Source organism: Alligator mississippiensis, chromosome 13 (genome assembly GCF_030867095.1).
Source record: "Alligator mississippiensis isolate rAllMis1 chromosome 13, rAllMis1, whole genome shotgun sequence".
Lineage (NCBI taxonomy): Eukaryota > Metazoa > Chordata > Crocodylia > Alligatoridae > Alligator > Alligator mississippiensis.
In genome coordinates this window covers 39,332,427-39,359,618 of record NC_081836.1, presented here as the reverse complement: position 1 = coordinate 39,359,618, position 27,192 = coordinate 39,332,427, and the positions used below count along the sequence as shown (strand labels likewise).

Here is a 27,192-nt window from a genome sequence, read left to right as displayed (position 1 = left end):
GAGAGATTAAAGGGTCTCCTGATTTTGATTCAGATTCAGAGATTCAGCCACCAAATTGGCCCAAATCTTCACCGAATCAAATCAGGGACCAAAGCTTTGCACAGCCTTAGTAACAAGTGGTAGCAGTATATATTGAAGGGCCCAATCCTTGAAGTCAGACCCTTATGTAAAGTAAAGCTGGGAAAAATTATTTGGCAAATAATAAGTTCACAGAAAAATCTAGTGTGGGCTGAGAGAAACAGGGCAAATATTGGAAAATGTTAAAACATTTCATGTTAATACTTTTCAAATGAAACTTTTTATTTTAGAAAAGTTTAAATGAAACTTTTTAGGGTTTTTTAATGGTATTTTCATTTAGAAAGTGAGAAGTAAAAGGGGGAAACTGAAGGATTCAAAAGGGTAAAATAACCCAGGTGTGAAACGCACAGCATTTCATTTTGTGTTGATGTGAGACAAAATTTGTTCATTTTTTCCTCCCAGTTTGGCCAGTCAGTTAAAATCCATATTTGCACAGTCATAATGAAAAGACACTTGTTGTCTCCAGGGTATTTACAACACAGAGCTTGCAGTTTCTAATCACCTGAATTTAATAATATGGACCCTTTTCTCATTTTTAATCACCCTAGCTCTTGGCTACTATAATATAAATTAAGTACTTCTCTGACTAGCACAGGTCAGAGGAGATTTTGGCTCCATCAGCCCAGTTTTGTAAGGCATGGATCTCAACAGGAGCACTGGGGGTGTTTAATAGGGTTGTGCGAGGCTTTGGACAGAGCTTCGGATCCAGAGAAGTTTCAGAAGCAGCACATCTGGGTTGAAGTGCTGGCCTTGTTAGGCTTCCTGAAGCGGTTCAGAGCTCCCAAAGAGCTTCAGAGCCACCTCAAAGCTGCCTCGGAGATCCGGCCATAGGGTATAATGGGGAAACAATACAATATCTATAACTTTGTTGTTTTTTGTCTGATTTGGATGAAATTTTCAGGGTGGTAGACTCTGTGGAGAGGATGAAGCCTGCCAAGTTTCAAGAAGATTGGTGCAGGGGTTTGCGGGGAACTGCCCCTCAAGCTGCACACAAGCAAAACCCATGCCATGGGTGCTGTGGGACTGACTGTCTCTGTCTTGGGGTGGGGAGGGGAGACACTGCTGCAGGCCTGGCTGCTAAGGTATTGTGCTATCAGTTACCAATTAATCATGATTCACTCAGGGACTGGGGACTTGGGGACCAGCTCAATACACAGGACCTAGCTACTACATAATGACTTAACGAGCATCAATTAGCACCTACAAAACCAGGCTAAGGAGAGGAAAGAATTAATACAGACAGTCAACTGCCCCAAGACAAAGACAGTCTTGGCACGAGTTTTGCCTGTCAGCAGCTAGGGGTGCAGGGCCCCAGAACCCCCTGCATTGATCTCTTCCACAGCTGGCAGGCATCATGGCCTCAGAAGGGGCCACCATCCCTGCAGCTGTCACCTTGCTGCGCCTTAACACACACAGGGTTACCCATGGCATGAGTTTTGCTTGTCTGCATCTTGAGGTACAATTTCCCACAAACCTCTGTACCTATCTCCTTGAAACTTGGCAGGTTTCATACTCTCAGGAGAGGCTACCATCCTTGCAATTTTCATCCAAATCAGACCACAGGCAACGAAGTTATAGATATTTCACTGATTTCCCCCATTATACCCTATGGCCAGATCTCCGAGGCAGCTCCGAAACTTCAGAGCTGCTTCGGCCGGATCAAAGTGAAACCTGGTCTGGAGCTCCGGATCAGATCACGGCCATCCGAAGTGGCTGGATCGGATCCCTGCTGACTCGCACAGGCCTAGTGTTTATTCACCAGCAGTGCTTTGTTTCTGCTTTCATCTGGCAATGTTTATTCGTTCTGTGCTCCTCAGACTAGATTTATCCCTTCAAACCTTTTTGCACATTTCATGAAAAACCACTCCTGTAGAATCTAGATGTTTGTGGTAAATTCTAGTGCCAAAACTATTAAACTCACTCATTTCTAGAGTGAACTTGCTTATTAGCTGACTGCACACCTTGAGAAATAGAAGTTTTCTTACTCCTCACCAAAAGCATTTTAAAGAGTAAATGTGTTTTAAATAGGGGAGGAATATCCTGCAGGTCTCAGACTGGAGCATGGGCAAGCTAGACCCCCATCCTACTTCCTCCACTTTACCCTACACTGTGTCCCACATCAGTGAGGGAGTTGTCCATTTGCTGTTCATTCAGCCTTTGGCTCCTTTGTGGAATCTGTCAGCAGTGCAGTAGTATAGTCGGTATCCGTTTGTGATTTCTGTAAGGTAGGTCCAGTGGGAAGCACACGGGGATCATCAATTCTCCTTCTATCTGAGACACAGGACAGTCAACAAATGATGATGCTTAATCACTACTGACCTGAGGTGAATTGGGACCTGAAATGGAGGTGAATTGGGTGAATCGCAATTGGTGAATTGGGACCTCAGCAGTAACCTGAAAGAGACAGGCTCCATATTCCATCACCCTTCATTTCCTAGCAAGCATTAATGAGAATAAGATGTAAATACAAAGCCAAGAAAACGTGCTAGGTTGAATGCTACTTGTGTCAAACATACAGGGAGAAACAGCACAGTGTAGCTGGAAAGCACTGGGCTGGGATTCAGCGCCATGGTTTTGCTATTGATCTGCTATGTGACCTTGAACAAGTGACTTCCCCTCTGTGTTGTGGCTTCTCTTTCCCTTTGACTGTCTTTTCTCCCTAGATCAGTGTTGCTCAAACCTTTTGGCCCTGTGGGGTCTGTTTGCGGGCCAGATGAAGCCCTGGGGCCCAAGACTGCTCCCTCCTGTCCTCCACGCACCAGGATTGGATCCTGGGATTGCAATGGGATCAGGTACCAGATTTAGAGGGCAGGGCCAGACACAGGCATGAGTGAACTGGGTGGCCTTCCAGGGCCTAGACAGAAAGGGGGCCTGAAAATGGTAGTTTTAAAATTATTATTATCATTATCGCTGGCAAAGGGGAGCCCAATACTAAAAGTTTGCCTGGAGCCACCAGGAATCTAAGTACGGTGCTGCCAGAATGAAGAACCCAGGGCTCCCCACAGGTCTGAAAATGTAGTGCCAGGAGTGGTAGCACCACACCCCTGTTCCCATATTTCTGGACCAGTGGGGGAGACCTATGGGCTGGATGACATGATGCCGTGAGCCAAATCTGGCCCATGGGCTGGAGGTTGAGCACCTCTGCTCTAGATCATTAGCTCTTTGGAGCAATGACTGTCCTTTTACAATGTTTATGAGCAATGCCTTGCTTTGTGGCAGCTTCTGGTTGCTGCTGGAATACAAGCAATGATAGGTAGTGAAATCTAACCGTATATGTCAGTCTGTTCCATTCAGGCTCCAGGTCAAAGAAGAAAAATTGCCCTTAGCCTTTTGACAGGTGGGAACATAATAGGAGGTGGAGCACAAGCCTTGAGGGCAACTCTGGCAATAATTGTAGAACCCACCTCTGCATTCATACAGTGGATGAATATATCAACTCTCCTGATTCTGGTCAGTGGTTAATGAGCATGTCATTAATACAGGGGTTTAGGTTGTAGCCATCTTGGTCTAAGGACATAGGCAGACAAGGTTCCTTGGGTGAATTTGATATCTTTTATTAGACCAACCCAAATAGTTGGAGAATAGTTATTAAGGACGAAGGGTTTTTGAACCCGAAAGCTTGCTTAATAAATATTCTCCAACTATTTGGGTTGGTCTAATAAAAGATATCAAATTCACCCAAGGAACCTTGTCTGCCTATGTCATTAATACAGGCACTTATGTAATGTGGTGTGAAACTCAGGGAAAAGGTCAGGGGAGAGTTCACATACATAACAACTGAAACAGAGGACTCCAAGTCAACCATGCTTAGTCACAACTCCTCTAGTTACTCCCAGCCTATTAGATGGCCATAATAGTTTGACCCTTATATCACAGCCTAACAAAGACTTCTAAGTGATGGTAGAGCTGGAGAGAGGAAAGGAGGGTTGTGGAGGTCATTTTTATGTATGATGGACTTCCTGCTCTGAGATATAAAAGGTTATGCTGTCCCTCTAGCTAGATATCTGGAAGCTAACTGTGGTTGAGTCACAGAAGTGCCCTTTCCCAATAAATGCAATAGCTGATTTCCTATACACTGAACCTTACAACAGAAATGTGGTATAGCTTCTAGTAGGAACAATGTATCTGTTGAAACTGTTTGGAAAATGTTATAATGCTGCTGCCATGGACTGGGAAAGTTTTTTCTAGTAAGAGGTCACCTTTTGAACATGCAAAATACAAAATAAACTTTCTCTCGGCATGACACTTAATTTTTCAGTAGTAGTTGGGAATCATTTGCATATCAGGAGAGCCACACCAAATTCACAAGGAAGGTTTATTTTGTAAATTGCTAGGACGAGCAAAGTAGGTGTTCTCTGTTTAGTTGCCTAAAAGAAAAGTGAATTATTCATAATGTACAAGTCCCACCACTGGAGACTATTTGCCATTTTTAGTGTTCCAAGGTCTTTTTTTCTGTGACAAGAGGTTTCAGATAGGACTTGTAGTATTTCTCCCCCTTTTCCCCCACTTCGTCTTCCTCATTCAAAACCAATATAATGTGTTTTGGGAAAGGAGTTATGGGAATATCCGTGCTGTTGTCTGGGAGACTGCTCTTTTGGTATCTTTGTGTAGCTTATTTGTTCCCCTATTATCTGTCTCTGAATGAAGCAAGATTATGCATCTTATTCAGGAAACAAAACCAAGAATAAAGAGAGAGAAATCCCCAACTCCAGAGAAAATGGTAAACAGTGAAAAAGGGGGAGAAATTGTGTCACTCACCAGGAAGCTGGGTTTCTTTTAAATGCCATTAGGAGAACACATTGCATTTCAGTGTGAATGTAGATTAGCTAATGAACCATTAAGTGAACAAGCTGAAATTTGAAAAAAGAGTGGTCAAAAGGAAGGAGACATTTGCAGAAAGGCTGTCACAGCTTCTGTTGTGGTTTCCATCATTTTGTTGTGGGAATTTTGATGTAAGATTGATACTCTGAATGGGGCATGGCTGGCTTCCTGCTCTTCCCTGTTACTGTGCCCCAGCCGTGACCTGGATAGGTGACCTCTATTGACTAGTTTATTCTCTACCCCATTTATTTTTTGGTCTTGCAGCTCAGGTGTTCAAATAGCTTACTAATTGTTGCCAGTTGCAGTAGCTTTATGATGTGACTGCTTGTACCCTGGGATCTGGACTCTGCTTTTGACTAGAGGGAAGTAGAAATGAAGGAAGTAGAGCTGTTCCTTAAATCATGGATCTGACAGCATTTACACTGAGACCCCTGGTACACATTATGTTTCTGGCCCAATTAAGGCATTAATTGGATCAGAAATAGCAACAGGACAGATATTCACAGAATTTATGGTGCCATAAAATTGCAAAGCAGCTGCAAAGATATTACCTGAAAAATGTGTAATATCTTTGTGGCTGATTTTTATGGTGTGTTAACTTGAATGTGTGACATGCCATACAGGGATCACCCCAGGGCTCAAGCCCCAGAAAGGTCCTGATCAACTGATTGTTGGTTGGCTGGGATGCTCTGGGACTTGAATCTTGGGGCAGTCCAGCTGATGGGACATTGGGATGGCCCTGGTGCTCAAACCCTGGGGTAGTTGCTGCTAGCCCTGGGGTAGTTGCTGCTAGCTGGCAGGGACTACTCTGGGGCTTAAACCTCCAAAGTAGTCCCTCCCAGAAGGCTGCTGATCAGGACTGCCCCAGAGCAGTCTCGATCTGCTGACAATCAGCTGATCATTGCCTGGCTCCAGGGCCCACAGTGGGACTCCAATAGCCCTGTGGGTCCTCGAAGCCAGCTCGTGATCAACTGATTGTTGGGCATCCAGTCATGATCCCAGGCTCCCCCTGCACTAGCAATATGGTGTGATTGGGATCTGATTCTGGATCCCACTGTTGTTAGGCTTGGGGATCAGATCCCATTGTGCCTTCAAGTGAACATCTGTCAGGTCCTTAGTGAGCTGATGGTTGTGATAATGACTTTGAGGAGAACAGGAAGTTTTATGTACCATGAATAATAGAAACTTAGAAGAAAGAGGTGTTGAAAAGTGATTAATTAAATCCTAATTAACTAAGACCTCATTAGCTCACAGTAAATTAAAGGAAATGTGGGCAGGCCAGTCCACTAGGTATTGGCCTATGGCCTGGCCCCATCTAGTGCCACCAATAATTAATTAGTGAATAATACACACAATACAAGAAAGAGGATTAAATGACAACTGTATTGTACCACAACAAAACAGTAACACACAAGGTACAATAGAAACAACAATAACCCAAGATTACTCTATCCTATCAATAACCAACAAATAAGAGAGACAGGAAAGCTCCCGCAGATGGTGCTCCCTGGAGCAATATTGCTATATAACCAGCTCTGTCGTACACCGCTGCTGCCAGGCATACAGCTCTCTCTCTCACCTGATGTGCTGAGGAACATCAGCTGCCCAGGCCCTCACCTGAGACACTGTTCATACAGGGGGGCTTGATTGCCCCCCTCCGCACCCACTCTGACACATGATGATTGATCACTCGGTTTCACACACGAAAGATTGAGACACTGTCGCACTGAGTATGGTGACCCCTCCTCCGGTCAGCATCCTTTGGACAACCACTCCAACAGTACACTGTCATGGTCAATTGCTCATTTGCACAATTGCACCCCCTTGATCGCACCCCTCCTCAGGTATGATCACCTTGTATATCTCTGTCTCATTCACACAATGAACCAATCACCACACGGGTGCATCCGACACACGTGTGCACTTGGCGCACACTGCTACACACAGCCCTTTACAAAAATAATTGGGGGTCTCTCAAAAACTCCTCAGAGTCCTCCCACCAAAACTCATGCTTCAACTGAGCCTGCGAACAAACAGAGCTAGGTCATCAGTCCAAAAGGTCATTGATTGTCGAGCCTTCTAGAAGTGACCGTAACCAAGCCATGGGGACACTGCAGTTTCACTTCCAACAGAGGTGGAAAAGCCCCCATAGCCCCTCTTCATGCCAAGGGAGGTTTGTGCCCTGCTGCACTTCTAGTGTGGTTTTACCAGTCTAGTTTCAAATATCAAGTTCTGCAGCTTCTCCCCCTTTCCCAGGCAGAGCACATCACAGGTAGCAGAGCTCCCATCAGGAGATGTTCGCAGAGCTCTGGAATGTCGCTCACCTTCATTTCATTCATTCCAGGTGCCTTGTTTTGGTATTCATTTAAAGTTCCTGTCCCTTCATGGTGTTTACAGGATTCACATATTTGCAGACCATTATCATGCCTTCCCAAACATATCACTTAGCAAACTTTCACTGTAAATCACACCCTGCTCTTAGCCCCTGGTCATTTCAATTGCTTTTTTCCCTGAACTTTCTGAACTCTCTATGATTTGTCAGTATTTCCTGATAATATTGTTCCCTGAAATAACTACAGTAACCTGGGTGAGTTTGTATTCCAGCCACTCGGAGAGGGTCATTTACCCCTGTGCTTTGTGATTAGAAGTGTTTACATGCACAGTCCAGATTTGCAATTTTTTATTGCCTTGTTGCATTGCAAAGTTATATTTCATTATATTTCATGTTCCTGCTCTTTAGTTTCTCTGGTTTGTTCTTCCCAAGGAATGCTGTTGGATTGCCAGGCAGATTTTCACCATCACTTTTCCAAATAGAATTGCATTTTGTTATTTTCAAGTTCTACTTCACTGGGGATGCTAGCGCCTTCTCACTGAACATCTGCAGGTTTTGCTGAAATACCTTTCTCTCCCATTTCTATATATGTCTTGAGTTCAGCAACACACTCTGGACACTCCTGTGTTGAACTAACAGTTATTTCTTATTATAACTCTCTGGAATCATATCCAGGTGGATCTTAACAGTTGCCCTCAATAGATGTATGCAGAACTTATATTTGCCCGGCCTTTGACTTGACCCCCTCCGGTCCTTGGAGGGAGAGGCACCAAGAATGCCTCTGGCTCCTCCTGGCAGAGAACAGGGAGTCCCCAGTGCTGCAAAACTGCCACAAAGTAACTGAACCCTGCAGTACTGAACATAAGGGCTTTGGCCTTCAAGGGACAGTACAAGGAAAACACAATAAGACACAACACTTGATCTTAAGCATAACCCAAGACTGATCCTAACACTGGCCACTATGGAACCTTTTAGGCAACTCAAGCTTTGCCATTAATTATTAGGATTCATTTACTATTTTTCTACATCTGTTTAGTCTGCATCACCAGACTGTACCCAATTAGATTTTTGACTAAATTATTTTTTCACAAAAACTATGGATTTTTTTTTTTTATTGTATAAAATCCCAAGTTTCAATCCTCTTGACCTGAAATATAAACTTTTTTTGGTCAACTTTATTTTTTGCTTTTCAGATGAAAGTTTTTCATTGATGGACAGAAAAGTAAAAATTTTCTTCAGAGAAATATATATTTTTTTCAGCTAGTACTAGTTGAGAGCAAGGTCTCTGCAGACAGATGATCAGTATCAAACTCTTACTTTAATTTTGAATGCCAGTTCTGCGTTCCTCCTTTCAGTCATCTTCCTAAAATGTGGCATCAGTTTTACTCTGATGATCAGCATGAGTAAAATTGTTCTGTCTTCAGCTCTCCACTCTCAATATATTTATTTTCAAAACACCCTAATAGGCAATGAAGTCTGATAATTCCCATTTTAGAGATGGTAAACTGAGGTACAGAGGGCTAAGGCATTTGGTCAAGGTCACATAGGAAATGTGTGATGGAGCACAAAGTTTTTAACTGATCTTCTAAGGGCTAAGTCAGAATCGTTCTCCTCTACAGTGTCACTCTTTTGAACCTGTTGACTTCAGCAGGGCCATGTATGCTATAAAATTTGGGTTTTCTTGCAGTGTTTTACAATAAGACAAATCTAATTCAGAGTTTATTAGATGCAGTGGCTTTATTACCTTGAAAGTAAGTTGTGTGAAGATGAGGAGGTAGTCAATTAAGAATAACCTCACAGAGGCCTCTTATTTTCAGTATATAAATTTTCAGTTGAAAATCTGACTTTTATCCTAACTAGAAGTTTATTTTTTCTTTTACATGGATCTCTAGAAATACTGTAATTCTAGCACAAAGATTAACACTAGTTTCCCTTTTGAAAATATAGCATGCTTGCAATTGGGAAGTAATGAATAAACTGCTAACTGACGAGGTGACCAGCCCTTTCCTCATAAAAGTGTTCTTGTTGATATTAAATACAAACAGTTAGTGTTTAAAGCATGATGCTGCATTTGCTGCCAAATGCTACAGCCTCAGTTCATCAGAGCCTTCATGGAGTTGTGGGTAGATTTGCTTTGAAAATGTGTTGACAGATGCATTTGTACTTCATTATTAGTATATGGCAGCGCAAGCCTGGTTTCCTTTTTGCTAATGCTGTTATCTTTCTTCTCTTGAGCTGTGTATTTCATGTAGTTTATTTACCATTACCTTCAGTTTTCAGTAATTTTTGTCTAAATTGTACTTGTGGTGATACAAAGTGGAAAGTGATCCTGGAGGGGTCCCTATTCTATAGTTACTTGGAGTTTTTTGAGACACTTCCTGTGGACATAGACGATCAACCATTCTTTTTCACGTTGATTGTATCCTTTCATCCCTTTGGCCCTTTGTCAGACCCTCCTATTTCCAGTGAACCTTATTATGGCACTGGTTTAGCTAATCAGGTAAACACATGGTTATTTGTAAACGTATGAATAGTCCTATTCCTGTTCATCAAAGCACTCAGACGTATATCGTTAAAGGTATGTAAGTGCTTGCTACTTTTGAGGATGAAAGTCCCAATTCAGCAAGGTGCTCCAGCGCATACCAATCCTAGTGGTAGAATTTAACCACATGCTGAAATGTGTAGGGGCAAGAACCGCAAAGGTATTTGGGTATCTGATTTCAGTGAAAGTTAGGTGCCTAAATTGGAGTTAAGCGCCTAAATAGCTTTAAGAATCTTTGCCTGGATACGTCCCTGAAAAAGAGTAGAATTAAGCACACATATAGCTGCTTTGTTAAACAGGGACCTATATCATACACATCGTTAAAATGAAGCTTATGAAATGCTTGTTTTAAGAGTTGTACTTTCTCGCTAATCCTTGAGTACCTTTCCATTGACTGCAGTGGTCTTAAGCTCTTTGGGTTAAATTAAATAGAAACTGAGACTGAGTTAAAATGTCAAGAGGACCTCAGTGACTGAGGAGCTGAAGGATGGGACGCCTAAATTATTTTAGGGATTTTTGAAGCTGTCGCCCACTATTTTCACTACTTTTCTGTTTCTCTCCTATACAGAGAGCATCTAAAATGGATATTTGATTAGACTTTCTTAAAGCCACAAGTACTGGAGCCAGAGTAAAGGGTCTGAGATAGCCAGTGAGTGTTTGTGTATCCCCTGTATGGATGACAGTACCTTTGAGAATACAGAATGGCTGCACATAAGCCCCAGTTCAAGGAAGTTAGCATTGTACTTAACCAATTCCTGTTCAGTAGAGCACAAATTTCGCTGACAGTCTTGTAACCCTACACATCACAACTAATGAGATTTGAAGAAGCCAGTGTGCTTCTACAGTTCAGCAATTACTCACCCAAATGTTCCCATTGTCTTCACTGAGGCAACTCAAGTGAGTAGCCACCTGGTTTATCATACTTAAGTCCATAGGTTGCTTGTAGGGACAATTATTCTGACCTCAATCTCTACAAATGCTTTAGAAGAAGTATATTAAATATGCAAGTCTAGATGTTTGTACAGGATACAGAATGTCCATTATACTACATGGTCCATAGTCTTCAGAGTTGGGCAATTTCATTTTTAAAGATGTTTCTGAAACTGATTTTGGAATGGTATTTTTGTGAGTTTATTTTGGTAAGATCAATATGCCAGTGCTGAGCAAAGGCTGAGAGGAACAAATGCATAAAAGTTAAATAAATTATTTTGGATCCATGAAATAAGGCTACCCTCCCCCCACCCCCAAGGTAAGAAATTATTTTATCTACTTCCAAGGTGCAGTTCTTTTTAATGAAAACCTTCTGTCAGGTTTTAATGAAAATCTATTGCTGGCACCAGATGATACCAAGTTCTCATTGCTTTTGGAAACAGCTCTGGAGTTTTATTTTCCACATAAATAGTAACCAGCTTATAAATGATTGGTTATTTATTGAGGAAGGATTCCTGTGTAGAAATGCACCATATGTGTTCAGAATTAAAGGAAATTTCAGGATAGCTAGAGGTCAGGACCCAAATTAGGTCTTCCCCTGTCCTGTGGATCCTTTTGGAACTGTGACTTGACAGACGTAAAACATGTTTGTTTGTTTTTCATGCACACTATAATTGGCTCTTTTGAATAAGAGTGACATACTTGCTTTATATCCTTTCACATCTGAAATGAATGAATAATATAAGTGAATCCAGTTAAAGTGCAGTTTGAATTTAAAGCTTGGCTAGATTAAAATGTATAGTATATTAAAACCAAACTGCAAGCCTCTGTGTGTAACGTAGCATTCTGTCAATCTTCCAAGTGCTGCGGTCTTTTCCCTTATGAACTTTGAATCAGTCCACATGTTTATATACCATGTAGCCTTTTTTCCCCATTTTTATCAACTATGTTACTAGGATATCACATAAAAAAATCATAGGATAAATAGGTTCTGTGGAAATTAGAGGTGTTATTTTGTACGTAATTCCTTTCTCACCAGACGAAAGTCCCATAATGTGTGTAGTAGGAAGTTATGCATTTTTGAGATTTGGGTAGATAGGACTATACTTCATAAAAATTGAAAGCTGACTCTTCTCGCTGTGTAGGACTCTTCTTTCCATTAAAGTTGCAAGTATGCAAAACTTCTTTAATGAAGAAACTCTAGCCCTATGTATATTTAAAGTGATTTCTTGATTCATAGTTCTTTAATACTTTCATATTTAATATTTCCTCTGAGGATTCACTGGTGATTTCTTCACTGAAACATTTGTGTGTGACATTGGTGCAGACACATGAGAGTGAAGCTCCTTTAAACCAAATGAAAAGAATATAGCATAATCCCTTGTCTCAGGAATAAGTCTTTTTTAAAGGAAGATACAGTCTCACCTTATATATTGGTACCAATAGGGTTACATATTTCTAGTTTCAAAAAAGATGAAATCTGTTGGGGGGATAATACGAGTGTGGGGAAGACCGTGATATGCCCATGACCTGCCCCTGCCTCTGCCCCTCACTCCCAAGCCACAGCCTGGACAGCCCTGCTACTGCCCCTCACTCCACCCAAACCCCAGATCATGCTGGTACCCCTCACTCCAGACCCACAGCCCCTGTGGCACTGCCTGTGCCATACACTCTTGACCCACAGTCCTGCCCCCTCGCCCCCACCCCCGGTGCCCCTCACTTTCAAATCACAGCCCCCTGCCCCTCCCAGCCCTCACTCCCAACCCACAGCTCCCTGCTCTCCCCAGCCTTGAAGCATCTCCCAGCTTCCCTGCCACTGCGAGGACAGGCACTGCTGCAGCTCCAGCACGCTGTGTGCCCTGCCACCAATCGCCCTCCCTCCTCCGCTCCCCCCAGTGCCAAGCAGCTCCTTGCTGGGGCAAACTGGGAAGTGCAAGGAAAAACTTTGATGCTGAGCAGAGGCAGAGCAAAGTCCTGGACATTTGTTGATATTTTAAAAAAACTGCCCTGACAGAGATGGAAAGACCCAAAAAGAGGACATGTCTGGGAAAACCTGGACATATGGTAACCCTAGGTACCAATTTCTTGTGAGCTTCAATAGTAAATCTCTGCAGAAGGTTGAAAAAGATGAGGGCAAATGACTAGAGATATGTGAAAGACCGAATTTCCATTTTGGGGGAAGCTCTGCAGGTTCTAAAATTGTTTTCATTCTGAATTGGACTAAATTAAAAACATTTAAAATTCCTTTGAAAGTGGAACAAACCTACTGAAATAAAACAAAAACACCAAAGATTGGAACAAGACCAATTTTTTTAATATCCTGTAAAATTATTTTTTCTTCCAAAACAGAATTCAGTCAAAATCAGCACAATATCCTGGGAAGTGGCAGTTGTACAGGAAAGGTATTTTCCAGTGACCTTCCAGGAAAGGTATTTTCCAATGAATTTTCCTGCTGGAAAATTTTGATCGGCGCTACAAGTTAGGCTTAATAGAAACTGGAGAGAGACATTTTCATATGGATACATTTTTGAGAAAGCAAGCCAAGTATTGGTTAAAATGAGCTGACAGCAGGTTAGCTCCAAGATATAGATCATAAAGTGGGAAAATAAAATGAAGGTGGTTAAAAAAATGTACCCTGAAAATGTTATTTTAAACCTAAAATTCCCCATTCCCTGAAGGAACCTGGAGGGAGAAAGAAAGAAAGTGAAGGACTAGGAATGTAGAAGTCCATAATTACATTCAAGATATTTGAGTGTCCCAGGAAAGAATAGCTGGCAAACTGGAAAAGAGCTCCTTCATTAGTTAATCTAGTTTCCAACATTAGGTTTTATGAAACTGGGTTTTATCACTGTTAGTTCAGTATATTTCCAAAGGGACCTTAAACAGAGCAGTCGTTCACTCTGAAAAATAATTATTTTTTCCCAATAGAAAGATGATACTAATATGTAATTACAGTTCTTGAAGTTTAATTTGCTTTCCTGTGATTCTGTTACACTGATTAATAATAAAGCCAGTTGTTCTGCTTTTTTGGTGATGCCTTAGAACTGCAAAATGTGATTTAGCTTCATATTATCATTAGTTTCTTTCAGCTACATGAGCACAGATGTGGCAATGAGTCTAAAAGGAGACTGTTCACTTTAGGCCAACATTTTAAAAGATCTTAAATAGAAAATAACATGAAATAAAATATTGCTGATTTACTTACGTTGTCTCACGGGGATCTGATAACTAAATCATAGAAGGCTTGTCTATACTTGCTGGTACAGCTATACAGGCAACTCCATCTAGTGGAGATACAGCTTATAGGCTCGGGACAGAAATTACATATAAACTGGCTTAAGTAATTGGAAACTGATTTAAACCTGTAACACAGCAGAAGTTCAGTGCACATAAACCACTTTCAAAATAGCCAAAACTGGTTTAAGATAAACCTGGAAGGATGTAGTATCAGACTTAACTGATTTAGATTAAACAGGTTTATGGCACTTCTGTCCCAGGTCTCTTCCTCATTCAAGTTAACTTACAGTCCCCCAGCATCCCTGGATGCTTTGCAGCTCTTGGTTATGCTGCCTGCTCCAGTAGAGCAAGGCTGGCTGCCCCTAGCTGTCACAGAGCTGAGGCACTAATGCCTCTGCTCCACAGCCCGCTCTCTGCCTGGGCCTGTCAGCCCCGCAGGACAGGAGGGCAGAAGAACAGATGCCCAGGCCTCCCTAAGTGCAGGCTGTCCACTAAGTGGAGGAAAAGCCCCTGTGGTGGAGACTTTATGCTCCCTGCCCTCTCCGCAGCCTCCACCTCCTCGGTCCTGCCCTCTCCTCAGCCTCCACCTTCTAGAGGGGGAACATACCCTACCCGTCTGGAACTCACTCCCCCTGCCAGGGTCTGCTGGCAGGAGGGGGGAAGCCCCAACCTGGGAGCTTTCCACCTGCCCCCCACAGCTCTGAGCCAAGCTGGGATTGGCTCAGACCCTCTATCTCCTCAGCCATCCACCTCTGAGGAGAGGGGTAGGTAGGTGGGAATGCACATCCCCAGCCAAAGTCTGCCCGGTGTTGGGGGGAGGGGGGGAGAAGCAGGGGGCTTTTTGCCCCCACCACAACTCCAGTTGGGCTGGGATTGGTCCAGCCCTGCCTCCTCCCCAGCCCTCTGCCTCTCAGTGAGGTGGGGGGGGCAGGGGATACGAACCGCCCTCTCCCCTGCACTGGCTTCCCCAGCTGGGGGCTGCCCAGCACAGAAGGCAAAGCACCCACCTGGGGGCTTTTCATCTCCTGGAAGCTCAGAGGTGGGCTGGGATCACATCAGCCCTGCCCCCTCCTCAGCCTTCCCCTGGCTGGGGAAGGAGTAAGGCTGAGGCAGTCCCAGCCCACCTCTGAGCTATGGGGAGATAAAAATCCCTCAGTTGGATGCTTTCCTCCCGTGCCTGGCAGACCCCAGTGTGGGGGGCTGATGCTGGACCAGAGAGGTGCATTCCCACTCCCCCATGGAGGCAAGGGCTGAGGAAGGGGCGAGGCTGGAGCATTCCCAGCCTGGCTCGAGCTGTGGGGGGGTGAAATGTCCCTCAGGTGGGTGCTTCCCCCTGTGTGGGGCAGACCCTAGCTGGGAGGGTGAGTGGGGGCAGGGGGCAGAGTAGTAGAGTTGGAGGGGATTTAACAGCAGCCTTCACCTACATGAAGGGGGGTTCAAAAGAGGATGGCGCTGGACTGTTCTCACTGCTGACAAATGACAGAACAAGGAGCAATGGTCTTAAGTTGCAGTAAGGGAAGTTTAGGTTAGATATTAGGAAGAATTTTCTCCTCAGGAGGGTAGTGAAACACTGGAACAGGTTACCCAGAGTGGTGGTGGAAGCTACATCCTTGGAGGTTTTCAAGACCCGGCTAGACAAAGCTTTGGCTGGGATGGTCCTGCTTTGAGCAGAGGGTTGAATTAAATGACTTCCCGAGCTCCCTTCCAACCCTTATTTTCTATGAGTTTATGATTATTATATAATCATATATATAATGTGACCTACATTACTTTTTTTTTCTATTCTTAGACTACAGATCTCTTCATGACTTTGGTGTTTGAACTTCGAAGTCTCTCCCTTAATGATTTAATGGGCCTTTGGCAAAGATCTTCATTTAAGTGCAGGGACAACTGGTAAGGTCTCTTTAACAGTGAGCACCTCTATTTTTTTCATAGTATATTCCCCTTTATTTTGACAGTAAATATGTGGATATCAATCTGTTCTGCCTCTACTGCATGCTTAGAGTCATTAAATACTCAAGCAGTTTGAACTGACAATTATATTTCTGTCATGCAAAAGCCAATATTCCTCCAAATATGATTTTCCTTCTTAAGCATGATTCTGTCTAGTTTTCCAAAGCATATATTTGAGCATCTTCAAGCAATTCCCAAACCCACTTCTTACAAATGTAGTAATCTGCATAACAGAATATAATACTAAATGCACATGTTCTGGAGTTGACATCTTGTGGACATAAAAAAAGTAATATTGTGCTCTATATCTGAAATTAGTCTGTCCAACTGTCAGCAGCAAACCATGGCCTTGAGTTCCTAGTTATGTGCTTTGAGATGGATTTTCAGAAGGGAACAATAATCTTGCAGTTAAGACACCGGACTGGAAATATGAAGAATTGGGTTCTAGCCACAGACTCCTTCTATGTCCTTTAAGTCCCTTAAAATCTCTGAGCCTCAGTTCTTCAGTAGTACAGTAAGGATAACTCTGTCTAGCTTGTCTGTTGAGACACTATCTAGGCCAAGGAAGGCCATTTGCTTTTAGACTCTGTGTTTAGACTGACTTGTGCTATGGGGCCATATTGTGCTAGTGTGTAGAAGGGGTAGGAGTTGGGTACAAGAGGTCATCAGGTTGCTACTGGTAGATTTCTAGTCTCTGCAGCAACTGGCTGAGTTGTAAACATATTGCAGGGAGGCGCTTGGCCTTGGGCCCAGGTGCTCAGCACAGTTTCCAGAAGTAGGATGGATGGCGACTAATGGGAAAAGTGGCAGACAAAGGTATTTTTAATGAGAATGGTCAGCTGGTTTTGGCTAGAAGGCAGGCTAAATAATGGCCCTAAGTAGCAGTGTACCTTGTTTTTTACAAGTATATTCTACATTGCTTTGTCTCTAGGTCCTTTCCTCTACACTCTTCTCCCCACCCCCTCCTCCTCCATGGGAACCCATCACTTACTGCTTCACTCTCCTTAAGGTGCTTTGCTTTATAAATCTTGGCCCAGTTTGTATGAAAAAATATCACTTGGATTTCATTTTTATCTACTTTGTTCCACTATTCTTCCTGAGTCAATACAAGTCAGGATAGTTTGGAAGTGATCCACACAGCTTGCTTTAAACTAGGTACAAGAAGAATCCTAACTTGGTGAAACCAAAGATACATGGAAATTTATTAAAATATTTTTAGTGATATATTAAAAAGCTAATCTGTTTGGCCTGTCCAGGTAAAAACCCAACATTACCTAATTTCTTGACACTGAAAAAATGGTCTGGTGGAGACCATACAGGAGAATAATTTCTACTACTACTTCTTTGTAGTCATACTGGTAGTACCATGGAAATTAGTCTCACATGTAGGTTTTCATATTTCAAGTTTTCTCCAGCCACAAAGGAGTACAGAGGTAGGTTTAAAAAATGTAAATAAAAATAGAATTTTTGGATGTTGGTGTTTTTAAAGATTTTGTTTCTCCTCTTAACCGGTCCCAGCTGGCTTTCCCATTCCTACAAATGATTTCCTTTCTAATAGAATGCTTTTTACCATCATTGTTGACTCCAAGCAGAAATGTCAAAACCCCTTGTCTAGCCTTTCCAGAAGTCAAACAGCTTAAACAAAGTTCATAGACAGTTTGGTGGGAAAAAAAATTAAAATCCCAGGTTTAGTTAAAAAAGCTGTGGCTGCTGGCCAGGCTCCATGTGACAGAATTGCCACTGCTGCAGCTTTGGGAGGCCCCCAGGACTCCAGGTAAGACTGCTGGAGCCAGCCCAGTGCTGGCCCCAGCCTCCTCTACCCCATCCAGGGTAACTTGCCACGCGCCAAAGTGCACGTGGCATGGGTGTTCCCTGGGGACAAGAAGCGGTGTAGCAAGGTATGCCACTGCTACTTGTCCCCAGGAAACCAAACATCCACGCTTGTCCGGATGCAGCCTAGATGTTTAATCTGAGACATCTTTCCCATTAACTTGAATTTCAAGAAAGGCAGCTGAAAATTAAGTCCCTGGTAGACACCCAGAACATGAGATGCCCAAAATACGTAGTCCCAGTCTTGGCCTAAGGATCTATGATTCTGCAGCCATCAAAACCAAGGGCACTCCTACCACTGACTTCAGTGGAACTGGCCCTCAGTTCATTAATGGGCTTTCATTTCCTTTGAAGCTAGATCAGCCTTACGGTGTCAGAAGATAAGTGTTCTTTGACTCTTTGATACTTTATATTGGATCAGGTTTAACATTTTTTCTCCTGTGTTTTAGGCAGCCACTGGCAGATGCTCTCCCATCCTGTGCTACAGAATCCTGTGTTTTCCTTATGAAAGAAATTATAGTCTCAAAAGAAGTGGAAGAGGACAAAATTGAATCTTTCCTTTGGTCACTATCATTCATTCTGAAGCCCACTGCAGGCATGATCAACTCTCTTGCTGTGAGCAGACCATTTTTCTTTCTATCATTTAAACCAGCTGGTTTCTATTCTCTGGGTATGCCTACACATGCATTAGTGTGCTGTGGTTACTCTGCATTAAGTTTAGTACCTGTAATAACAGGTACTAACTACATAGGCAATAATTGGTGCTATTGGTAGTAGTGGTGGCTCACGCCTTCTAATTGATGCTAATTCACAGTAGACTAATTCTGCTGTGTACTAGTGCAATAGCATGGCTTTTGCTGTGATGCACTAATGCACAGTAGAATTAATCTACTGTGCATTAAGCGTCTCATGCTGGTGCACCCTCTGTATATTAAACTCTAAACGCTATAAATTGATAAGAAACTCTATTTATATGATTTATAAACTGTCCTTCGCAATGAAGGGGCTTACAATAAGTGAACAGAATAACTTATAAAACGAGAAAACAAACAAAAGAACAAAACAGCATATCAAATAAAATAGCCTAAAAATACTCCAGCCTAGCTTTGTTTGCTGAAAGCCTGCTGAATTAGGAAGGTTTTTACAGTGCTTCCAAAAGATGTCAAGATTTGGGCTCTGGTTGGCCTTGAGAGGAAGGGAATTTCAGAGCTGAGGAGTGATTTGTAAAAGTGATTTTGGTGATGACTGGAAAGGGACTAATGCTACCAACACATTTCATCTGAGACTCCAGAAGAGGATACGAACAGTACTCAGTTACAGATGCTTGATGTAGACTGGCAGCAGAGAGAAAAATACAGGGGTAAATACTGAAGTACCCTTCGTCCAGAGAGACTCGTCCCTGTGAGTCAGGTTTCAGGTCTAACAGCACAGCATTGTGGGGAAACTGATACTGTTGCAGCTCCTGCTATAGCTGTCCTTTCAACTAAAGAGGGCTGCCAATTCAGTTTCAATCCCACTCTGCGGTCCTGCCAATCTCTGGCATCTTTTCAGAAGCACTGTACAAGCATATTCCAGCCTTTGGTCAGATGTAGTGCTATTGAAGATGTTATCATTTTAACTTATGCTAATTGCTTATATGTGCTGTGTGTGTACTGTGATGTAGACTCCTTGCCTATGTGGATTGTGATGTGGGTCAATACATTTCAGCTCACATAGCATTTGACACCTTTTACTCCAAAATTTGGAGGGAAGGATACAGAACTTTCATACTCCCTAAGGAGAGCTTAAGCTCTATTATGTTGTACTTGCACAGAGCCCTTCTGTTTGGGCTACCTTTTTGCAGGGGCCAATGACTGAATCTTCTATAAATAGGCTTTTTGATGGGGGTACTTCAAAGAGTTTGGTTCTGTTAGGAGGGCACACAAGCATGAATGCACTTCTGAAGCAGTATTCTCTGAAGATTTCTTGGCTTGCATAATTAAGCTCAGGTTCCTGTTAAGAGATGCTTGTCTGCAAGATTCCCAGTATTTCTGTTACTGAGAAGACTGTAATGAACAACCTGCCTGGCTCTGACATAACAAGGGGTGGAGGGTCTCTGTAGAGAGGAGAGAATGAGATTGCAATGCACCAAACAGTTCTTCTTCAGTTTACCCTGCTTCATCAGCTTTATAGGTGATTTGGCTTTTCAGAAAAAAATGTAACATTAAGACCTCTGAATAAAATAAATAGTGGACCAGATTCTGAACAAGGCACAGATCAAAACTCATCTATAGAAAAGTGGCCATTGTTCCATGCTTCTGCAGTGAAGTGAGGAAAAGGTGTGAAAGGAAAGCAAAGAGGCATGTCCAAGGGGTGCGGGGGAAGCAGCTCCCACCACCGCGAGCCGCTCAGCTAGGAGCCGTTGGTCTGGCAGTTCATCCAGTGCTTACCTGGGAGGACATGGGGGAGGGGAGGGGGGCTTGTGCCCCAGGGTGTGCGTGGGGCAGGCTGAGGCTTGGGCTGTGCTAAGCTCTTCCCACTGGGGTGGGGCTGCGCTGGGAGGAGACTACGGGGCGGGTGCTGCAGCCACAAATTTGCTGTAGCTGCTTCCCAGTGCTGCAGCTACCCAGCCCAGCACAGCCCCATCCTACCAGGAAGAGATTGGCACAGCCCCGGTCTCAGCCTGCCCCATGCAGACCCAGGGGCATGTGCCCCCCCCCCCCCCATACCTTCCCGAATGAGCAGCAGGAGCAGTGGTGGGAACTGCCAGATGAGGAGGCAAGCGCTGGATGAGCCACCAGACTAGCAGCTCCTGGCCAAGCAATGGGCCAAGCAGTGGTTGGAGCTTCCCCCCCCGTACTCCCCCCATATGACCCTTGGCTTTGTCCAGCACCCTCCCTGCCCCGCTCCACCCTGGCTGGGCAGTGCTTGCCTCTGCCCCTGCCCCAGCTCCAGCCCCACTCCTTCCTCCCCATGGGGGCCTTGATCTGCCTCCCCCTACGCCAGACTTATCAGCTGGTGTCAGCTCTCCATGCTGCTGGGCTGTGCTTCTCACTGCCTGTGCTGCACTGCAGGCATGCACAGGCTATTTATCGGCCAAATGATCAGGCTGAGATGGCCAATTTCCGAGATATTAAATTTTCCTTATATCGGTCCTGATCTGATATCAGACCGATCTATTGGTGCACCTCTAGTTCTCAGGCTTCTAACCATTGTTGTTGCTCTACACTGGATTCTTTCCAGTCTGTCCACATTGTCCTTGAAATGTAGGGTCCAAAACTGGACACAGTACTCCAGGTGAGGCCTTACCAGTGCTGAATAGAGCAGAAAAATCCCTTCCCTTGTTTGCAAGTACAGGCAACCCCTGCTTACCGCAGTTTTGCTTAGTGCTATTTTGTTATAACACTCATTTTAAATTGCTACCTGATTCCAGTTAGTGCTCAGTGAGTTTCATTATAATGCTCGCTGTTGCCATCTTTGGTCATTAAAAACACTTGTGGTCGCCATCTTGGGTTGCCAAGTACTTCCAATTTTTTTTAAACACTTGTTTCGCTTAGCGCTCGGTTTTTGAGGAACCAATTAAGAGAACTAAGTGGGGGTTGCCTGTAACATTTCTGTTAATACAACCCACTGCACTGTTTTGCCTTTTTTGCAACAAGAATGGGTTGTACTGTCCTGTTTTAGTTGGCCAGCGCTTAATAGATATTCATGTAACTCAATGTGTTTAAAAATCCCCTAGAGGGGGAGGGGCAGAAGCAAGCTATAACAAATCATTATTAAACAGAGTAGAATGTCTCAAGAATAATTTTTTGTGCGTCTTTGGCTTGACTGCCAATGATCTATTGATTAGACATGAAGAATCAAACTAGCTGTTTCTCACATCCTTCTTTTCCTGATCAAATGTTATAGACTAGGGTACTAGGGGGACACCTGCCAAAGAGTTTCATAGGCTTTCCACAACATGTATTAGGAACAATTCGTACTGCATTCATATAAGATTCATAACAATTCATATAATATTCATTGAGTTTTCTGAATCCCTGCTGAAACGAAAGGTTTTTTAACAAAAGCATATTTACTTTGGAACTGAGGGTGATCTTGGGTTTGACTACGGATTTATAGGTCTAATGGAAAGATACGTTCATTATGAAAACAGACAGTCAGGGACACAACTAGCTTTCAGTATTTTTCTCCTTTATGTTGCCTTTAGTTGAGAAGTTTTGTTTTCATTTTTTTTTAGAAGATTGCATATTGGAGAACCATCTGTTAATAGATCATGACTCATGAGAAATGGTCCTGCAAACACCTACACATAAGTACACCTTTTACTCATGGAATCGGCTCATTAAAATTGTGTGTTACATTAAAAGATTGACTACCTTGCATAAACGATGATTCTGCTCAATGGCCATGCTGTATTCATAGACATTCATTACACACTGACCAGATATGTTATGAGCTGTTGTTGGATTTATTCCTGTCTTCAGAGTGCTGGGACTATGATTTTTTCAACAGTCTCCCTTGCTTCCCCTGTCCCCTCTCATCCTTTCTCCCTCTAGCTGCTTTTTTTCCTTTCCATCTCTTCTTCTCTCCAGCTGGTCTTTTTGTTTTCCTCCCTGGACCTCCACATCTGCTCTTAATCTGATAGTTGGTTTGGGTTTACAATTCTATAAGAAAGCTAAATTGTATAGGGTTTGAAAAGCTCCTAGTTGCTATCTCATTACTAAAGCACAAATCGGAAACTGCTTTGATTACCAGCAAGTGCAACAGAAACCTGTTGCCAAATCAACAATATATATTCAATCAATCAATTCAATCCATATTATCCTGTATAGAATTGTAAACTCCCAATGTTTTCTAGGAGAATTAACATACTTGAGTGTCACATAAATCAGTATACAGGCAACCCCTGCTTAGTGCTGTTTTGCTTATTGCTATTTAACTATAATGCTTCTTTTGCCTTGATACGTGTTTCCACTTAACGCTCAGCACATTTCATTATAACGCTCACTGGCAACATACAGCTGGCACTGAAACTGATGCGAATTCTGACAGCCCTGATTCTGGTGATTTTTGGTGGCTTGTAAAAGTTGGTTTTGCTTAACGTTTGGTTTCACTTAATACTCAGTTTTTCAGGAACCAATTAATACATGCAACCCCTGCTTAGCGCTCTTATATATCCCAACTACCAAAATAATGTAAAATATAAAAAAATGAAAATGGAAATAATCACATTCTAAAAATTAAATATCAAAATCTTCCAAAATGATTTTCCCCCAGAAATTCTGTTAAATGGGAACTCGCCAAATATTTATCTTTTTTTTTTTTTAAATTTGGAATAAAACTTAATTTTGAAATCTTGACATTTCCCATAAAACAGAAATTCAGCATTTCAGCCTGTTGTAGCTATAGCAGCCACAAACTTCATAGACTGCAGGTCCTATTTGAATTTAATAGACTAATTTTATGTGAGGAATGGTTTTCAAGAGTGGGCTCTATATATAGCATGTGGGTAAACCCCATATTTTAAGGGCCTGCTTATAAATGGCATATAAGGGACTCATAAATGTTTTATAGCAATTGTAAGCATGTCACATGCATGAGAAGAATGGATTATATATAGCTATATCAGTGGAAGGTGATATCCATGATTATAAATAACTTATTGGACCATTGGAGTAAATGGTTGGATACTTAGATAATAGTTTAGAAAGGGATGACCCTGCCTTGAGAGGGGTTTGAACTAAATAATCTCCTGAACAATCTCCTAGGCTTATTTTTCTATGATTCTATGACTAACCATTTATTAACTCTTGGTATTAATGCTCCATTCACGGGTAATAAAGTGTCACTTTTTATTATAACATTACTCTCTTCCACCTCAGTAAAAGTTTATATTTAATGTGTGCACCACAATTGTTATATCTGTTCTAAATTGTACTACAATGGGGGGCCTTTATTTAAAACAATTCCCTGTTGAGAGTACTTTAGAATAGCCACTTGTATTAATGTCCACACTACCTACAGCTAGGATACAACAAACAGTCCTGAATCAATGGTTTCTATATGTTGTATCTTGATATTAACTTGGAGATCCCAGTCCTATTTGTGATAAAAACACAGCAGTGTCTAACTAAGAGGATTGTCTTGGAGTACATTTCACTTTGGAGGGAAGCCTCAAGTCCTTCCTTGGATTGCAAATCAGTAATACTAATGCCAATTCAGTCCTTATTTCATAGAATCATAGAAAATTAGGTTTGGAAGGGACCTCAGGAGATCATCTAGTCCAACCCCCTCCTTAAAGCAGGACCACCCCCAACTAGATCATCCCAGCCAAAGCTTTGTTTAGCCAGGTCTTAAAAACCTCCAAGGATGGAGCTTCCACCACCTCTCTGAGTAACCTGATCCAGTGTTTTACTACCCTCCTAGTGAGAGAATTCTTCTTAATATCTAACCTAAACTTCCTTTGCTGCACCATTGCTCCTAGTTCTGTCATTTGTACATGTGTGGCTGGAAGAATTTCCTATTGTACTTTCCTATTGTATTTCCTTCTGGGGCTGTGCTCTGAACTGCCCTGGGATATTTTTATTAAATCTTTCAAAGAAAAAAATATTAGAAAATGGGGGGGGGTGCATTTCAATTTACTGCTAATCTAATTTTGTTTCTGAAAACTATAAAGTTGAGCTGGTTAATGCTTACAAATCTCTTTGAACACATAAATGCCATAAAGTGCTAAGAGTACTAACAAGAGAGCTACATTTCTTGAGCAGTGTCTCCTTGTGTTGGTTTACAGCCTTTGCTACAATCACCAGGAGCAAGCCAGACTACCTTCCTAGGAATAACAGCTATGGTGCATAACTTCTGTTCAAGTACCAGTGCCTGTAACCTGGTACCTGCAGTGCAGATGGTAACAAGGATTCTGGAGGGATACCTGGGAAGAAACTGCAGCTTGGAAGAATTGGAAGACCTCAGCCAGGTATCTACCATTAGACATTTGTGGAATAACTCCACAGAGCAGCTTTCAGTTTCAAATGCCCACTCTTTCTTTCTGTCTTGAGATATAATAATATTAAGTACTTGTATGATAAAAATAAAATACAATGCAGTAATGACACAAATGCTTGTAAGTTCATAAGTGTTTCTCTCTTTATAAATTCAGATATGTTCTTTATTATGTGGGAGGCGATGGGCAAAAAAAGTCTTGGTGGACAGAAAGAAGTTGCTATGCCACAGCCTGTGATGTTACAGACTGATTTACTCTGGGGAATTGCAGCATAGCTGGAGTTGCTGGGCATGACACTTGGCGGATCTACTGCAGAAGGGAAATTGTATTGTCCTGGTTGCTTCCTGTTTGAGCTGTCTGTTGCTCTGGGAATGAATTAGTGCATATCCCTAGATTCTTCCTTTTTAACTGTTTTCTGTTCTTTTGGACATATCTTCCCACCAGTTCTCCTTTCATTTAAATTAGCTTCCTCTTTTTACTACGTAAAACTCAGACAACTATGGTAGTGCTAGAAAGTGTGCTAGAAAGTATAATAGGAGCACCAAAAACATATCATGTGTTTTGTGCTTCCTGGTATTTATTTAAGGTCCCAATGTGCAAAGCATTTGCACACTTTTATTTTTTTGTATGATTTGAGCAGTCTGTTCACTCTCACTTCTACATACATTACTTAGTGAAGGAATAATTCATAAAACAGTTTTATGTAATGGGAATTTCAAGTGAACTCTTGAGATAAAAATTCCATTCCTGACCTTGTTTGACTTCCCTGTGGGTCATAGGATTATAGAAGGAAAATGGAAATACAGGTGGAAAAGGTCTGCTGTATGAGGTTATCTAGTCTTGTCTCCTGGCCTGGGCAAAATTGTTCCCAGTTGTATATTTTCTGATGCTGCATCTAGCCTGGTTTTTAAATGATTCAGGCAATAGCTCTTCTACCACTTCCCTTGAGGCACTATTCCATAGTCTAATAGCTCTCCTCATTAGGAACTGTTTCCTGATAGTAAGCCAGATTTCTCTTAATTTCTTCAACATGTATTTCTCAGCAAACCTAGTTTTCTTTTAAAAAGCCATTCACATAACAAAGGAGTTTTCCCCTTGGTACTACATGCATGAGTTTTACATGAAAATACATAATAATTTGATATTTACAGTCCTGTGAAATCCCAAAACTCTCTGCAGAATGTAGCCAAAGGTTTCACACATTCACTGTCCAATGTAGGCCCCTTGGCACAGATCTTCAAACTTATTTCCATTGAAATCAATGGATGTTGGACAGCTAACATTTTTACACATGCACTAGGGATTGGGGGGGGGGGGAGGCAGGGGGCAGAGTCCTTTAATTAGAGTGTATCCAAGAGCCACTCTAATTAAAGCACTCACAGCGTCTCATGTATCAGGGCCCCCATGCTTCAGAAAGGTGGTGGGGGTGCTTTAACTAAACCTTGTTGAACAAGCTTTAGTTAAAGAGCCCCCACTGCCATTTTGAAGCACATGGACACTGCTGCACAAAGTAGAAGCTGATGGAACCATCCTAATTAGCATGATGCGCTGTACAGTCTCTCCGCACATCTACAGACACCGCACCCCTACATATCATAAAGAATCTACATACTAAGCTAGGCACCTAAATACAAAAGGCCTAATCTTTTAGAGAGCTGAGCATCCCTCATCTTTACTGAATTCCAAGGGAGATAAAAATGTTTAAATGCTTACTTTCATGGCCTTTCAGGGGCTGCAGTGGCATAACTGGGAGGGAACAATAGGGGCAGCTGCCCTGGGCAATGATTTCAGGGTTTTCAAAAAAGAGTGGCTGCTCCTGGTAACCATGGCTAGGGACGAACATTACACACAAACTGGTTTAAGTGATCAGAAACTGGTTTAAACGTGTAACAGAACAGATGTCAGTGCACATAAACCAGTTTGAAAATGGCTGAAACTGGTTTGAGATAAACCTGGTTGTATCAGACTTAACTGATATGGCTCAAACCAGTTTATGCAATATCTGTCCCAGACCTCTTGCTGGTTTAAGATAAATCAGACTTCCCCAGTATCCTGGCATGCTCTCTGGGTTGGGCGGGTCTCTCTGCTTCCTGGCTGCAGCTCCAGAGACTGCAGGCTGTTTCCCCCCTCCCCCTCACCACTCCCTGCTAAGCAGGAATTCCTGCTCCCCTCTGCCTTGCTGAGGAGGTGTCTGTGTATTAGCAGACCACATGCTGGCTACCATCTATGCAGAATCAACTGGTAGCTGGTAATGTTCCTCTGTTTTCTTAATGGGGTGATAAACACTGTTATCAAATCTCTGCTGTGCTAATCAGAGTATCCTGCCAGGGCCTGGCCATGGCCCCCCTCAGCTCAGTACTGTGGAAGGAAGGGAGGGCTGCTCTAGCACCTCCTGACTTCTAGCCTGAGCCACTGCAGGCATGTGCCTGCATTTTTGGGATGTCTGTGCAGTTACAAAGCTGATTTAGCCTAGCCAGTTTAACCTAA

At 42.6% G+C, this 27,192-nt stretch overlaps 1 protein-coding gene across 3 annotated transcripts in view; it reads left to right on the top strand.

The window, feature by feature from the left end:
* LOC102557779 (uncharacterized) overlaps positions 1 to 27,192 on the top strand; it is a 188,748-nt gene that overhangs the window by 24,492 nt on the left and 137,064 nt on the right. For all 3 annotated transcript variants that reach the window (XM_059716459.1, XM_019494721.2, XM_059716460.1), the window contains exons 9-11: positions 15,730 to 15,833; positions 18,173 to 18,338; positions 24,496 to 24,678. In XM_059716459.1, coding sequence (XP_059572442.1) covers positions 15,730 to 15,833; positions 18,173 to 18,338; positions 24,496 to 24,678 — 453 coding nt within the window. The remainder of the gene's footprint in view (positions 1 to 15,729; positions 15,834 to 18,172; positions 18,339 to 24,495; positions 24,679 to 27,192) is intronic.